The 17,118-nt window shown below is 43.0% G+C and overlaps 1 protein-coding gene across 2 annotated transcripts; it reads left to right on the forward strand.

The window, feature by feature from the left end:
• Positions 1-424: 424 nt before the first annotated feature.
• Positions 425-6,649, forward strand: POMK (protein O-mannose kinase). 2 transcript variants are annotated; one of them, XM_075861498.1, is made up of 3 exons: positions 425-529; positions 2,318-2,630; positions 5,681-6,649. In XM_075861498.1, the coding sequence occupies exons 2-3, from the start codon at positions 2,349-2,351 to the stop codon at positions 6,452-6,454; spliced, it is 1,056 nt and encodes a 351-aa protein (XP_075717613.1). In that variant the 5' UTR covers positions 425-529; positions 2,318-2,348; the 3' UTR covers positions 6,455-6,649. The 2 variants fall into 2 exon arrangements, with proteins under 2 accessions (XP_075717613.1, XP_075717620.1); XM_075861505.1 differs by lacking the exon at positions 425-529 and adding an exon at positions 569-891.
• The last annotated feature ends 10,469 nt before the right edge of the window (positions 6,650-17,118 follow it).

Here is a 17,118-nt window from a genome sequence, read left to right on the forward strand (position 1 = left end):
GGCACCCAGAGTCCCTAGTCCCTGCCGAGAATTGCATTGAAACGTACCAGTATCCACTATACATTGCCTAAGAGAGGGCACCCAGACCCTGCAGAGCATTGCATCCCCAGGAGGATGGAACAACCAAAGTCCAGTCCCTGCAGAGAATTACATCTCCAGGAGTATAGAACACCCAGTACTGCAGAGCATTACATCTCCAGGAGTATAGAACACCCAGTCCCTGCAGAGCATTGTATTCAAATGCATCCAGTCCCTACAATACATTGCCTCTCAAGGAGGACAGGGCAGCCAGTCCCTGCAGAGCATTGCAGCTGTAACTATTTCCTAGTGGGCTAAATCCAGTATACAGCGCGAAGATCTGCAGCGGCTGCACAAAAAACGGGGGAAACAACACAACACACTTTCTAGCAAACTCCTGAATTGCTCCTCCCACACAAGAGTCTGGTCACATGGGCATGACGTCATCAAAGGTCCTTTAGCCCACTAGAAAAAAAAGCACTTACCAGCTGTCAGACTGGATTCACTTCAGGTCAGTCGCAAGCAGCTGTCGCTGTATGGTCAGCACACTGAGGGAAATACCAGTTTTTAAGGCTATCAGTGGTTTTGGTGCCCGCTCGATTAACTATGAGCATGTTGTAGATGAGACAGGTTCCCTTTACATATAGGGGCCTAGATGTAAGGAGACTTGGGAGACTTTAGATGCAGCATGTTCAGTGAGTGGCTCCATTAACAGCGCCATCAGTGATCCCATTAAACAGGAGTGCCGCCGATTATCAGCGCTTCTCTTCATACAACGATAAAATGATGGCTGCCAACCTCTGCCACAAGGGAGAACTCGCTGCACACATTTATACAGCTCCTATTGAAGTAAATGAGAGCAATATAAATACGGTACATATTCAGAAAGCTCCCCCTGGTGGCCGCTAATTAGCCTGAGTGTGTGTGTCTAATTGTCCCTTTAACCCTTTCCCACTGCAGCCATTTTTTTGATTTTCGTTTTTTCCTCTCGACCTTTCAAAAGCCGTTACTTTTTAATTTTTCTGTCCATAAAGCTGGATGAGGGCTTAATTTTTGAGGGACAAGTTGTGGTTTTTCATGGCACCATTTATTGCATACCTCCCAACCGTCCAGGATTCAGCGGGAAAGTCCCGGATTCCGGGCGGCCGGTGGTATGTCCCTGTCTCAACTGTATCTGCATCCTCAGGACACGGACACAGTTGAAACCAATGCTGAAGCAGGGAACCGTGAGCCCCCTGCTCCAGCATTCAACTATGGAGTCCCTGGCCAGAGCAACGCAAGCTCTCTGGCCTGGGAATCCTGTCTTGGAAAAGCCCTTGATGTCACTGTCCATATGAGTGGTAATGCTTCCGTTGCTAATGATTTCCATTTGTCTTAGTTTGGTAAGGTTTCCTTTTTTTTGTTGTTGATGGAATTAATAGCGCAGTCACTCAGAGGGGTCTTGTATATGTCAGCTCTATGAATGTTTGGAAATTTAGTGAAAAGGATAAACTTAAAGGGGTTGTCTCATGAAGATAACTTCTTAGAAAAAAGAAGCTTGGCTCATTGCCGCAGGTCCGGCTTCTCATACTCCGGGCGATCAGCTGTTATCGCTGGCAGAAGCTGCGGTCAGCCACTAGTGAATGGCAGCCCATGTAGTGCAAGGTCCTGCCGGGTCCACCAGAGCGGGAACTGCTCTTACATAACAGCTCTCCGTTGTGGCACATAGAGGGGAGGGGGGGGGGGGTCACAATTGGACAACCCTTTTAAAGATGCCCATACATTTTACACAGCTATTTCTTACGACTCCACTATTAACTTAACCGCTTGGCTATGCATGTTTATCACAATGGTGAGAGGGGATTAAAGCCAGACACCACTGATAGCGGCTTATCTCCTATGGGAAGACAGAATCGGGCATCTAACATGCACGTTTGTTCCTTTCACGAGGAGCTAGTATGTCGACGAGCGATCGTTACTACAATCGCTCGTGCCCATACATTTCTATCATGTTGGCTGCGCGTCTCCGCAGGGAGATGTGCCACCGACTACAACATTTTCTTGCAGCAAAAACAATACAATCAGCTGAGGAACGAGCGTTTGATCGTTCATCGGCTGATCGCTGCCCTGTTGATCGCATTCCCAGGGCAATGATTGGGAATGAGCGTTTTGTGAAGGCTCGTTTGCTTAATAATTGGCCCATGTTAAAGGGCCTTTAACATTTGCCCCACATCGTTTGTAGTAAGTTTGATACATTTAGGGTGTTGTTGTACTTTTTCCATTGTGTTTTAAAGCATTTTCTCTCTTTATTTTGTTCTAGGATGTAACAAGATCTTCTAAGGCAGAGTAGAATGGATAAAAGATATGGTAGTAAAAAGAATGCCAACTGGAATTGTCTTCTGCTGCTTATAATCTTGCTCCTTTTCACAGTGGTTTTCATAAACGTGCTGCTCTATGTTTACCTTGAACACGTCTATGTGTCAACCAGTTACCCACATGCAGATCCCAGTACTTGTCCTCAAGGTTACTTCAAGATTGGCAGCATGAAGAATTGCTCTGCACGATTGACCTGTGAGGGCATTCATAAGGAGGTCCGCAGACTAAAGCTTGTGGGTGAAGGAGCTGTGAAAAAGGTGATATCATAATTTGTTGTGAAAACAGAGATTCATACTCTGTCTGTAGTCAAATGTCCAGACTATGCACACCTTTGAAGGGCAATTTTTTTTAATAAAAAGTTCCGCCAGTGTGATTAGTGCAACTTTCTAAATAGTTTTTATTAAAAATGACTTTTTGAGATACAGCTGCAGCTATATCGTTTGCTATGACCTGAATCCGTCAGTCCCGCGGACCTGATGGGTTCAGTTTGGATCCACCTGTAATCTGTCACATCTAAGTTCATAACTTAGATGTGACAGATTACACACGCAGGACCCGCTGACACTCAACCCGTCAGTCCCGCAAACCTGACAGGAGCAGGATTTAGATACAGCTGCTATGTATAGAGAATACAGAACAGCTGTATCTCAAAAAGTAAAACTAATTTTTAATAAAAACTATTTAGAAAATTGCACTAATCACACCGCCTAATCTTTTTATTAAAAAAAAAATAATAAATTTGCCCTTCAAAGGTGTACATAGCCTTTAATGTGAAACAACAGAAATGTTGATAACATTTTTTGACTGATTTGTTCTTTCTGTTCGGTCATCGTTTCTTCAAACTGTGGCTTGCGAGTCACATTTAGCATGTGGTTTCTGTCCATGTTGCTTGCAGATTTCCGGCAGCTGTTGTAGTCTTCCTTTCACTCTCATAGCATGGCCTACTGGTCACACCACTTGCACCCATTAAAGTGCACTGATCCTTATTCCAAGACCCTACATCACATCACTGCTGTTCCTTGGCAGAACCAAATCATGGCCAAAATGTTTAGGCTCCATACACAAGGGGTTTGATCTTTTTGGCGAAATATACGTCAGGATTATTATGTACACCTCCGACAAAAGCCTCCAACGTATGCCACTGTAAATGCATAGGCTTCCGTTGTAAAACAAAATTCTACCACATTTTTTTTTGTACTGGATTAGTTCGACTATGAAATTGAATACAGTAAAAATAAAAAGGTATACCGATACATTCCTCCTCATGTATGCCAAAAGAATAGTCTGCTGGCATACATCAGGTCAGAGCTTTCCAGACACATACACTGAATGTACACCGCAAACGCAGTGTAAATCGTGTCGTATGTTCACACGTAGTTTTTTTCAGGCTTATTTCTGAGCGTAAACGCCTCGAAAAACACTAGCAAAGCGCCTACAAACAGCTTCCCGTTGATTTCAATAGGAAATACACCGTGCTGTTCACATGAGGTGTATTTTTACGCTGCTGTTTTTGGAGCGGATTTTCCATTGACACTATGAAAAACGCCTCAAAAGAAGCTTCGAATGAAAAAAAAAGCCTCATAAAACGCCTTGAATTCTGAGGCTTTTTTTCCCTTGAAAACAGCCCCGTAATTTTCAGCCACTTCTTTTTCTACATGTGAACATACCCTCAGCAATATGGCGATAACTAAACTTTACCCCAGCACACTTGGTGTTCTGTATAGTAATGTTCTGTGTCAGCGCTTTTACCCCATGAGCTCACGTGTACCTGTCTGGCTTCATTGACAATTTGCTTCAACATCGGAAAACATAGTATTCAAATCGAAATATAGCGTCCATTTAACACGCTATCCAGTGATTCAATACTGACGGTACCATTGCCAGGTTCACCGTGCACATTTTATTTTTCTAGTTGGTAAGTATCAGGTGTTACACTGGAAATTTCATCCACTGGGCTGTTTCTTTTTGTTTTCCTTTTAATATGTTCGTCCTTTTCACGTTAATGTGGGAAACTGTTCTATTCTAGATCAATCACTGGTGTCATTCGGAAAGCTATTAGTCTATGACCGCTTCTTCTGTGAATTTCCAAAGTGTGCTAAATGTTGGGTTTCTTCCAAGTACATCATGATTTCAAGGCTAGTGGGAAAGACTTATTTATATAAGTAGCGCATTCACATTTCTTGTCACATGTTCTTATTATTGCGCAATGACACAATGATAAAAAGCATTTTCTCAAACAGATTATTCAGATTTTACCTTTTTTTTTTTTAAAGCTATTCATGCAGTACTGAAAAATATTCACACTGCCCCATATAAACAATGTGGACATAACTTCCGCTACACTTAGAATGTACGCCGTATGAGATAAATGTACAGCATTTTGCAATAGTTCTGGCCTTGATCGATTAGTTACATCATCACTTGGCATACAGCATATTGGGGAAGATTGCGCGGGAATGAAGTAAAATTCTTATTGACTTTAAATAAATTTCAATTAATAATTAGCATACTTTAAATATAATAGTAATAATAAAAATAAAAAACACATTAAGCGCTTGCATTTTTGTTATGTAGAATAAAACCATCATATGATTACATTTTAGGTTCTGTTCACACCTTGTTAAAGCTATAAAGCTATCCATTGGCCCCATTCACCCACCGTATACCAAAAGCATGTCCTTTTGGCAAATGTCAAGCCGCTATGCATCGACATACCTTGTTTTTTATTCCTTGCAAAGGTATACAGTAAAAAAAACAAAAACATACTTTGTTTTATTTTATCTAATGGGGTGCTTTTAACAGCAGTATTTCCCATTGTATGCCTATGCAGCAGGATACGTCGGAGGTATACTTTAGGCAATCCCCCTGACTTATACCTCCAACATGGGGCTCTGACGTGGTGTGAACAGAGCAGACTTCTTATCCTATTGATCAAAGCCAGTAATTTGAGGTGTATATTGAGAACATCTTAATAGGTTTTCCTGCATTAGATGTAGGACATCCATAGAGATCCCCTTAAACATGACATCGGTTTCAGGCTTCAAGCCAAGGTCATAAAAGAGTCTCTGGGACGGTGTCTGAGAGGTTATTGCAAAGTAGTACATGATCGCGCCTATTTCACCGCTACAAGTGATGCAGTGGGTTTACATGGCGTGTGGCCATGGATGAGGACTATGTATAGAAATCGCTATGTATGCATTCCGTGGTACAGTTCTCTTTGATAGGAGAAGCTTATACATTTAAATGAACCCTTTTATAGTTGAAGAATCAGACTTTTAAAATGAGCAATAGTATTTTTTCTCTTTAGGTATATTTGTCAGAGTGGAAAGAAATGAAAGTGGCTTTGTCTCAGCTGACAATACCAGGTTTACAAGATGACCTTCTTCACGGATTACAGATGCTGCAATCCCTACAGAGCAGGCATGTAGTTACTCTTGTGGGTTATTGCGAGGAAAATTACAGTATATTAACCGAATATCATCCTTTGGGATCTTTGAAAAACTTAGACAGCACATTTGACCTTCCTCAATACAAACACTTCAACACTTGGCAAAATCGACTGGGGCTCGCCATAGACTATGTAAGTATTATCCGCTACCTGCACAATAGTCCCCTTGGAGTACTGGTTATGTGTGACTCGAATGATTTGGACAAAGTACTGTCTCAGTATCTGTTAACAAGTGATTTCCGCCTGGTGGCAAATGATTTGGACGCTCTACCTCTGATGGACAAGGAAAAAGGACTTTTAATCAAATGTGGTCCACGAGAAATTACTGGGAAGTTTGTCGCTCCAGAACAACTGTGGCCTTATGGGTCTGATAAGGAGTTTACCAATGAACTCATGCCACCATATGATGAGAAGACTGATATTTGGAAGATCCCAGCCGTAACGGATTATCTCTTGGGTCATGTGAAGGGCAGTGACATTGTTAGGTTTCACTTGTTTGATATCCACGCAGAGTGTAAGAAGAGGAACCCAGTAGAGAGACCATCAGCACAGACCATTTTGGACACATACAAGAGAATCCTGACCTTGCTGATGAAGGAGTTATCATTGTCAGATGCTCGGGAAATGTTGTGAACCGTGGCGCATCGCTAACATGACTGGTCTACTTTGTTGTTTTAATGCTGTTTCTCGATTTCGTTAACAAGTTTGTTCTTTTGTTGTTATTTTTGTTCCACCCGGTAATCTGTTCCTCAAATTTGTGAAAAAAATGTAATTGGTATATCTATCAACAGTGTATACTGTTTATAATAAATATATGACTAAAACAGACGAGCTGGAGACGCCGGCATGCCGTCCAGTATATTGGCCAGTTATCCTTTTTTTTTTTTTTTAAACCGAGCATGTCCAAAACAGAAACGGCCAGTTTAGACGATGATATACATGTCAATCAATTCATTTTAGAATATAAAACTGGTGTATTGTAACCGTGATTCTATTGGACTAAGCTTAGACCACCATAGAACACTATAGAATAAATTTATTATGTTTGGAGGTACAGAAACTGAATTTATTAGGGAATGCCGTTCCATATTATGAGTAATCTGAGCAGAAAGCAGCGTAGCAGAAGCTAATAAAATATTGCTATAAGTGCATAACATATTATTGGGGTTCTTCTGGACATATCTACTATAGTTACATTTACTAAACATGTAAGGACAGCATGCTTTTCAATAGACTTACTTTTTCTTTACCGATTGCTGTATTCACCGGCAGGCTACGTGATTGTTTCCCCTTTAAATTTGCCACTTCTGCCAACGTCACGTACATCAATCTTCAGTCTTCTCTTCCGGTCTATTCATTTCTGAGGTCGCTGTACGCTGGTGGAGGGGGCTGACTTTCTCCTTCTGTCTTCTCATTCTCTGAGCATCGTGGTAGAAGCTCATCATTTTCTAGTTCTGCGCCTATAAACGGCCGTGGACTGGAAGATGTGCTTTTCAAATGGGAGCCACAGAATCAGGACTGCGCAACAAAATGATGCAAGAGATATTTGGGGTATATTCTCTTCTGATAAAGGTTTTTTCTTTTAACTATACAATACCTCTTTACGTGCTATTAGGTACCTACTACTTTTGGGGCCATAGTTTGAACGGACTGTCCTAAACGGTATGCTGAATATTTGCCCCTGTATATGCCTATACGGTTGCATAGTCTGCCATTGACTCATCGTATGTTTGTTTTTTTTGGCAAATGACTGATGTAGATAAAAGGACTCTCTTTTGGCAAACACATCATTTAGAGGACTCCTTGCTCGTCTTGCACTGCAGGAGCTATACAGACGTTTTATGAAAATGACTAAATATTACAAAGTACAAGCCCCAAGCACACGACCGCAAAAATTGTCTAATTGTGGACCGCAATTATGGACCCATTCCCTTCTATCGTCCACGGACACCTCGTCCTACTATGCATGGGAGCACAGGCCGAAAATGCGGGCGGTTGTCCGCGGCTGGCCGTGCCCGCAATCACGGAATGAAGCCTAAGTGAAACAGCGCTGGAATCAGCGTCTCTGTCACAACATTATGCTTCCCTCGGATAGGGCAGCATAAATCTGGTGACATCTTTTTTTGAAGGGCAAGGCCAGACACACAGGTCTCTTAACGGCCAAAAACAGTGCTAAAGTGTAATTTGACTGTAAATCCGCATGGTTTTCAAATTGATTGGTAATGGCCTCACCAGTTTTACCCGCAAAAGGGTGCACCCATTAAAAATAGATTTGAAAACCTCACTGATTTGGGGTAAAACTGCGTGGCGACGTGGTTTTTGTGTGCTAGATTATTAATTACTGAGGAATGGCATTGGTTATAAGTAATACTAGTATAGAAAACCCGTTACACTTCAGGGTTTTGCCTTTTTAACGCCTTGTTTTGGGAATTGGTTTCTCGTTGCTTCTGGCATTCCTCTGCACTCATAGTTGCTCTTTTTATTCTCTGAGACAAATACAGTGAAGGAAATAAGTATTTGATCCCTTGCTGATTTTGTAAGTTTGACCACTGTCAAAGACATGAACAGTCTAGAATTTTTAGGCTTGGTTAATTTTACCAGTGAGAGATAGATTATATAAAAAAAAAAACAGAAAAATCACATTGTCAAAATTATATATATTTATTTGCATTGTGCACAGAGAAATAAGTATTTGATCCCCTACCAACCATTAAGAGTTCAGCGTCCTCCAGACCAGTTACACGCTCCAAATCAACTTGGTGCCTGCATTAAAGACAGCTGTCTTACATGGTCACCTGTATAAAAGACTCCTGTCCACAGACTCAATTAATCAGTCTGACTCTAACCTCTACAACATGGGCAAGACCAAAGAGCTTTCTAAGGATGTCAGGGACAAGATCATAGACCTGCACAAGGCTGGAATGGGCTACAAAACCATAAGTAAGACGCTGGGTGAGAAGGAGACAACTGTTGGTGTAATAGTGAGAAAATGGAAGACATACAAAATGACTGTCAATCGACATCGATCTGGGGCTCCATGCAAAATCTCACCTCGTGGGGTATCCTTGATCCTGAGGAAGTTGAGAGCTCAGCCAAAAACTACACGGGGGGAACTTGTTAATGATCTCAAGGCAGCTGGGTCCACAGTAACCAAGAAAACCATTGGTAACACATTACGCCGTAATGGATTAAAATCCTGCAGTTCCCTGCAAGGTCCCCCTGCTCAAGAAGGCACATGTACAGGCCCGTCTGAAGTTTGCAAATGAACATCTGGATGATTCTGAGAGTGATTGGGAGAAGGTGCTGTGGTCAGATGAGACTAAAATTGAGCTCTTTGGCATTAACTCAACTCGCCGTGTTTGGAGGAAGAGAAATGCTGCCTATGACTCAAAGAACACTGTCCCCACTGTCAAGCATGGAGGTGGAAACATTATGTTTTGGGGGTGTTTCTCTGCTAAGGGCACAGGACTACTTCACCGCATCAATGGGAGAATGGATGGAGCCATGTACCGTCAAATCCTGAGTGACAACCTCCTTCCCTCCACCAGGACATTAAAAATGGCTCGTGGCTGGGTCTTCCAGCACGACAATGACCCGAAACATACAGCCAAGGCAACAAAGGAGTGGCTCAAAAAGAAGCACATTAAGGTCATGGAGTGGCCTACCCAGTCTCCAGACCTTAATCCCATTGAAAACTTATGGAGGGAGCTGAAGATCCGAGTTGCCAAGCGACAGCCTCGAAATCTTAATGATTTACAGATGATCTGCAAAGAGGAGTTGGCCAAAATTCCATCTAACATGTGTGCAAACCTCATCATCAACTACAAAAAACGTCTGACTGCTGTGCTTGCCAACGAGGGTTTTGCCTCCAAGTATTAAGTCTTGATTGCCAAAGGGATCAAATACTTATTTCTCTGTGCACAATGCAAATAAATATATATAATTTTGACAATGTGATTTTCTTTTCTTTTTTTAATGTAATCTATCTCTCACTGGTAAAATTAACCTAGCCTAAAAATTCTAGACTGTTCATGTCTTTGACAGTGGTCAAACTTACAAAATCAGCAAGGGATCAAATACTTATTTCCTTCACTGTATCTATATGATGATTATCAGCATTGTCCCTTTTATAAGTGAGCGTGATCACACGTAGCAGCTAAGGGACAATCCTGATAATCAATATATATAATTGGATAACTATGCCTGCAATTCTGTTACGTAAAGGAATTGTGTCTTGGTATTCTGTGGAGATAAGGGAATTGCATGTACAGTATTTCCTTAATTACTCCTAAAAATAAGAAAATCGTGAATCAAATAAAAAAATTGTCCATAGGGTTGACAAAAATCTAGATTTAATTTTTCTGCAAAATCACCCATCCCTACACACAGTGATAACTCTGAGTACAGATAATGTAGATGTCACCTGCAGTCCTATGTAATACCACAGATAAGACACAGTGATAACTCTCTGAGTATATATAATGTAGTAGATGCACCACACACAGAAATATATACACATACAGATACAGGGGCGTAGCTAAAGGCTCATGGGACCTGGTGCAAGAATTCAGCGTGGGCCCCTCCTTCCCATCATCACCAGACCCCAGCCCACGCCTATGCCCAGCCGCCTTGCCCGACAGACCCCATGAATGCCTCCACAGTATAATGCTCCTCATAGATGCCGCCACACAGTATAATGCCCCCCCATAGCTGCCCCCACAGTATAATGCACTTCATACAATACAATGCCCCATACAGTATAATGTCCCCATAGCTGCGCCATACACTATAATGTCCCATACAGTATAATGCCCCCCATAGCTGTCCCATACAGTATAATGCCCCCCATGGCTGTCCCATACAGTATAATGCCCCCCATAGCTGTCCCATACCATATGATGCCCCCATACCGTATAATACCCTCCATAACTGCCGCATACAGTATAATGCCCCTATAGCAGTCCGATACAGTATAATGCCCCCCATACAGTATAATGCCCCCTCAGAAGCTACCATATGAGTCCCCCTCCCATACCCAGTATGATGCCCCAATATGTACGTACCTAATAGAAAAATAATACCATAATTACTTACCTATCCCTGTTCCTACGAGGGGTGGAGGATCCCTCTCCTCCGGTCTGTGCTGTGAGTGACTCGGAGCAGACAGGCGCGATAACGTCACTACATCGCGCCTGCCTGCACCGAGCCGCTAGTGGCACAGTGAATGCTGGAGCAAGGCTCCAGCATTGAACTGAACTGTATTTGCGTCCTGAGGACAACGCTATGCGCCGCCACAGCATCCTGATCCTGGATAGAGTCAGGACATCAGCTGCGGCTTAAGAGGAGGGTAAGATTAATATCCCTGTCCGCTGAAGCTGACTCCCGGGACCCCCGCCAATCAGCTGTTTTGAAGGGGCCGCAGCGCTCGTACGAGAGCTGCTTCCCCTTCATTCCAGTTACTTGCTCACACTGTGAATCCGTGTGAGGGAAATGAAGGGGAAGCAGCTCTCGTACGAACGCTGTGTCCCCTTCAAAACAGCTGATTGGCGGGGGTCCCGGGAGTCGGACCCTGACCCATCAATCTTTAAGCACTGGACAACCCCTTTATGCCTACGATGTGGCATGCTTAGAGGGCCCATGAGACAGGATCATAGATTATATGATTCTGTCTGCTGGGCCCTGTATCTAAGCCAATCACATGGTAGGCTTAGATACACGGCTCCAGCAGACAGTAATCTTATGCTGCATAAGATTACTGTCTGCTGGAGCCCTGTATCTAAGCATCTTACATAACCACATGGTAGGCTTAGATACACGGCTCCAGCAGACAGTAATCGTATACTGTATAAGATTACTGTCTGCTGGACCCTGTATCTAAGGCCTGATTCACACGAACGTGTTAAACGTCCGCGGGGCGGCCATTGAAACAGCGGCCGTCCCACGGAGCTATGTAATTCAATGTGGCTGTTCACGCAGCCGTTGTTTTAAATGGACCGTGTGAAAATAGGACATGTCCTATCTTTTCACGGATCACGCATCCCTCCATAGACTCTCAACTATGGGGGATGCGTGACATCGCGTTCCGCAGCGCTGAGCACGGATGCACCTCGGAGGTGAAAAACTGCAGTTTTTCAGGTCCGAGATGTGCAGCGCTCGTGTGAATCAGGCCTTAGCCTACCTTGACAGACAGTATCACATATGGGCCCTGTATCTAAGCCTACCACATGTGTTAGGGTATGTGCACACACACTAATTACGTCCGTAATTGACGGACGTATTTCGGCCGCAAGTACCGGACCGAACACAGTGCAGGGAGCCGGGCTCCTAGCATCATACTTATGTACGATGCTAGGAGTCCCTGCCTCGCTGCAGGACAACTGTCCCGTACTGTAATCATGGTTTCAGTACGGGACAGCAGTTCCACGGAGAGGCAGGGACTCCTAGCATCGTACATAAGTATGATGCTAGGAGCCCGGCTCCCTGCACTGTGTTCGGTCCACTACTTGCGGCCGAAATACGTCCGTCAATTACGGACGTAAATAGTGTGTGTGCACATACCCTTACTAATCAGTTTTTTTATGTTTTGTGTTTTCTTACAGGTTCGGTCATTGGACTACATCGGATTCGAGGACTACTTCGATGACGGCTTTTTTTTATTATCAATAAAATGGTTAATGAGGGTTGTGTGTTTTTTTTTTTCATTTCAATAAAATATTTTTTCTATGTCTTTGAAAGAGGCTAACACTAACCCCCATTATTACCCCAGTACCCACCGCCACCAGGGGTGCTGGGAAGAGCCGGGTACGTTCCAGTACCTGACCATCTGTAGTGATGGTTGGGTAATGGGGTAGCCGCAGGCAGGGACAGGCCAGAAAGAGCGGCCCTTTCCCCCCTGGTAATGCTAACCTGCTGCTGCTGCTTTATTGTATCTGGCTGGTTATGAAAAATGGGGGTGGGGGGCCCCCCAACGTCATTTTTAAAGAGCGATGTGGGGTTCCCCCCCCAATATTCATAACCAGCCAGATACAACACAACAACAGCCTAGCATTACCAGGGTGGTGTGGGCCACTGTTTTTGGCCTTCCCCAGCCAAATAATACCAGCCCGCGGGTGCCCGACCATCACTACAGATGGTTGGGTACTGGTTCGTACCCCGCTCTTCCCAGTACCCCTGATGGCGGTGGGTACCAGGGTAATAATGGGGGTTAGTGTTAGCATCTGCATAACATTAAGCTCCGCCTTAGTAATGGAGGTTGTCAATCAGCCAGCGGCCATTACTAAGGCGGTAATAATAAAGTTTAAAAAAATACAAGGACATAGAAAAAATATTTTATTGAAATAAAAAAACACACACAACCCTCATTAACAATTTTATTGAGAATAAAAAAAATGCTCTCATTGAAGTTGTCCACGAATCCAAAGTAGTTCAACAACCGAACCTGTAAAATAACACAAACACACAAAAAGAATTAGTAACACAGAGAAGCAAAACAATTATTATTCTTACCTTTCCTGGGTCCAGCGCTGGAGCTGCAATGTCAGCGAGCTGGGCCCTATATCTAATCCTATCATGTGTGATACTGTCTGCTGAGCCACTGTATCTAATCCTATCGTGTGATACTGTCTGCTGAGCTATTGTATCTAATCGTATCATGTGTGATACTGTCTGCTGAGCCACTGTATCTAATCCTATCCATAGTTTATAGGGTCGTAGTGCTATAGATATGCTATGCTGTCTCCTATATACACACATATTTTTTGGGCGGACACATATGTATTGGGGCTATTTCCCCTGACAAGTCCTTAGTGACGCCTCTGGCTGCTAGTGCTGCATTGTTGGGTCACTTAGGAAACCCAGCGATGCAGCTGAAAGATGCGGGCTGTCGGCCATGAGAAGTTTGCAGGGGGGGGGCAATAAGAACTTTTGCATCGGGGCCCATGAGCCTTTAGCTACGCCCCTGTTGCCAAATAAATATATATATATATATATATATATATGATAACAATGAATGATGTGTAATTGATTGAGAAAGGTTGAACGATGGACCTGTGTCTTTTTTCAACCTATGTAACTATGTCTCCAGCCGCATGGTGGCTGCTGCGTGTGGCCTTGCCTTTTGGGTATATTCACAAGCGGTAAATTTTTTGCAGGATTTCTGCCCCATTTATCTGAATAGGGTTTTGCAGAAATCGGTGTATATGCTGCAATAACACCCCATTCACATGTATGGAATTTAATGAATTTTTGTAACAAATCAGTGGAAAACATAATTTTACACACACAGCCACATTTATTTTTGTGAACATTTTTGCAAGCAATGTGCAGCAATCTCCCAACACAGAACTATGGCAGAATAGGGCCTGAGAGCACAGTTGTCAATCACAATATAGATCCACCCACTTCAGCTTTGACCCCACAGGTTTTTTGCAGAAATTATTGGAAGTAGGCCGTGAAAATTAAAATCTAAATTTTTTTCAATAAAATGTAGGTTTAGCTCATTTTTTTTCATTTCCACGAGAACTAAAGCAAAAAAAGCACCACAACATTTGTAGAGCAGTTTCTCCTGAGTAAAACAGTACCCCATATGTGGTCGGGAGGGCTCTGAAGGGAAGAAGTGCTATTTGGCATTCAGATTTTGCTTGATTGGTTTGTGGAGGCAATGTCGCCTTTGCAAAGCCCCTGAGGGACCAAAACAGTGGGAACACCCCAAAAGTGATCCCATTTAGGAAACTACACTCCTCAAGGAACTTATCTAAGGGTATAGTTAGCATTTTGACCCCACAGTTTTTTTGCAGAAATTATTGGAAATAGGCCGTGAAAATTAAAATCTACATTTTTTTCAATAAAATGTAGGTTTAGCAATTTTTTTTTCATTTCCGCAAGAACTAAAGCAGAAAAAGCGCCCCAACATTTGTACATCAGTTTCTCCTGAGTAAACAAATACCCCAGATGTGGTAATAAACTGCTGTTTGGACCCATGGCAGGGCTCAGAAGGGAAGGAACACCATTTGGCTTTTGGAGCTCAAATTTAGCTGGAATGGTTTTCGGGTGCCATGTCACATTTGCAAAGGCCCTGACGGGACAAAACAGTGGAAACCACCCAAAAGTGACCCCCATTTGGGAAACTACACGCCTGAAGGAATTTATCGAGAGGTATTCTGATAAAGCGTGGAAATTTTTACAAGAAATAAAGGAGAAAAAGCACCCCAACATTTGAAAAGCAATGTCTCCTGTTTACGGCAATACCCCATATGGGGTCATAAACTGCTGTTTGGACACATGGCAGGGGTCAGAAAGACAGGAGCGCTATTTGGCATGCAGATTTTACTTGCTTGGTTTTTGGGCGCCGTGTTGCATTTGCAAAACCCTAAAGGTACCAAAGTACAGTGGTAGGCCCCAAGAAGTGACCCCATTTTAGAAACTACAACCCTTAAGGCATTTATCATTTGCCTGGACATATGACAGGGCTCAGAAGTGAAGAGCACCATGCGCATTTGAGGTCTATTTTGGTGATTTTCACACCATTGGCCCACAATTGCAGGGCTCTGAGGTCAAATAGTAAAACAAATCCCCAAGTAGTGACCCCTATTTTGGAAACTACACCCCTTAAGACATTTTAAGGGGTGCAGTGAGCATTTTGACCCCACAGGTTTTTTTTCATGAGAAATTAATGCGCAGCGGAAGGTGCAAAGTGAAAATTGCAATTTTCCGCTGATATGCCACTTTAACGCACAATATGTTGTGCCCAGTTTGTGCCACTACAGACAAATACCTCATAAAATTTTAAGCGGGTTCTCCCGGTTATGGCGATGCTGTATATTTGGATGTAAACTGCTGTTTGGGCACGCTGTAGGGCTCATAAGAGAGGGAGCGCCATTTGGCTATCAGTGTGCAGATTATGTTTTTGTAGTCGTTCTGTTTGGGGTATTGCTGATCTTTCATTTTGTAATGTGGGGGCAAATGTAAGCTGTGCGGGGTACATCAGGGCATAATAAGAGGGTATAATAATGCGGTAAATAAATAATAATTCATAGATGTGTGGCCGGTGTCTCACTGATAAATGGCACCCAATCCTATCCGCTTTTGGAACACTCTGCACATTTTGCATCGCCATATTCTGAGAGCCAGAACTTCTTTATTTTTTCTCCACCGGAACCGTGTGAGGGCTTATTTGTTGCGGGACAATCTGTAGTTTTCATTGGTACCATTTTGAGGTACATGCGATTGTTTGATCACTTTTTATTCCATTTTTTGGCAAGCAAGGTGACCAAAAACCAGCAATTCTGTTATGTTTTTTTTTTTGTTTTTTTTATGGCGTTCACCCTGGGCTATAAATGACCATTATATTTTATTCTGTGGGTCAATACGATTACGGCGATACCAAATGTATATCGGTTTTTTTACGTTTTGCAGCGTTTACGCAATAAAATCACTTTTTTTATTTTTTATTTATTTCTTGTGTCACCATATTCTGAGAGCCATAACTTTTTTATTTTTCAATCAAAAAAACTGTAGGAGGGCTTGTTTTTTGCAGGACTAGTTGTAGTTTTTATTGGTACTATTTTGGGGTACATGCGACTTTTTGATCACGTTTTATTCCATGTTTTTGGAGTGGTGGTGATATAAATTTTTTTATTCCGGCATGCTTTTTTATTTATCTTTTTTACAGCAGAGGAAGCGTGATCTCGTTGTAACCTGTCATTTACCGCGTAATCTCGCGAGATCACGCTTCCTCTGCTGTAACTACCACAGACAGAGTAACGAAGTGCAGAGATTGTGAATAGACATCCCGTGGAATGTCTGTTCACTGTCTAAACACTTCAGTATCGTTAATGTGCTAGTATAAGGCTTTATTCACACGAACGGGAATTACGTCCGTGCAACGCGCGTGATTTTCACGCGCGTCGCACGGACCTATATTAGTCTATGGGGCCGTGCGGACATGTGCGTGATTTTTACTCAGCGTGAGTCCGCTGAAAAAAAGTCACGACATATCCGTTCTCTCGGCGTTTTGCGCGAATCACGCACCCATTGAAGTCAATGGGTGCGTGAAAACCACGCATGCCGCATGGAAGCACTTCCTTGCGAACTGCGTGATTCGCGCAACAGCTGTCAAAAGGATGAATGTAAACAGAAAAGCACCACGTGCTTTTCTGTTTACAAACATCCAAATGGAGTTTCAGAATAATGGCGGCTGCGCGAAAAGCACGCAGCCGCGCATCATATGCTGCTGCCCCACGGAGCTGTTAAAGAGGCTCTGTCACCAGATTTTGCAACCCCTATCTGCTATTGCAGCA

The sequence above is a fragment of the Rhinoderma darwinii genome, chromosome 1 (assembly GCF_050947455.1).
Source record: "Rhinoderma darwinii isolate aRhiDar2 chromosome 1, aRhiDar2.hap1, whole genome shotgun sequence".
Lineage (NCBI taxonomy): Eukaryota > Metazoa > Chordata > Amphibia > Anura > Rhinodermatidae > Rhinoderma > Rhinoderma darwinii.

Bases quoted from the DNA above. Each gene is read 5' to 3' on its own strand.
- POMK (XM_075861498.1), top strand. From the start codon at position 2,349: ATGGATAAAAGATATGGTAGTAAAAAGAATGCCAACTGGAATTGTCTT. The intron at 2,631-5,680 runs GTGATATCATAA...TTTTCTCTTTAG, and splicing joins GTGAAGGAGCTGTGAAAAAG to GTATATTTGTCAGAGTGGAA.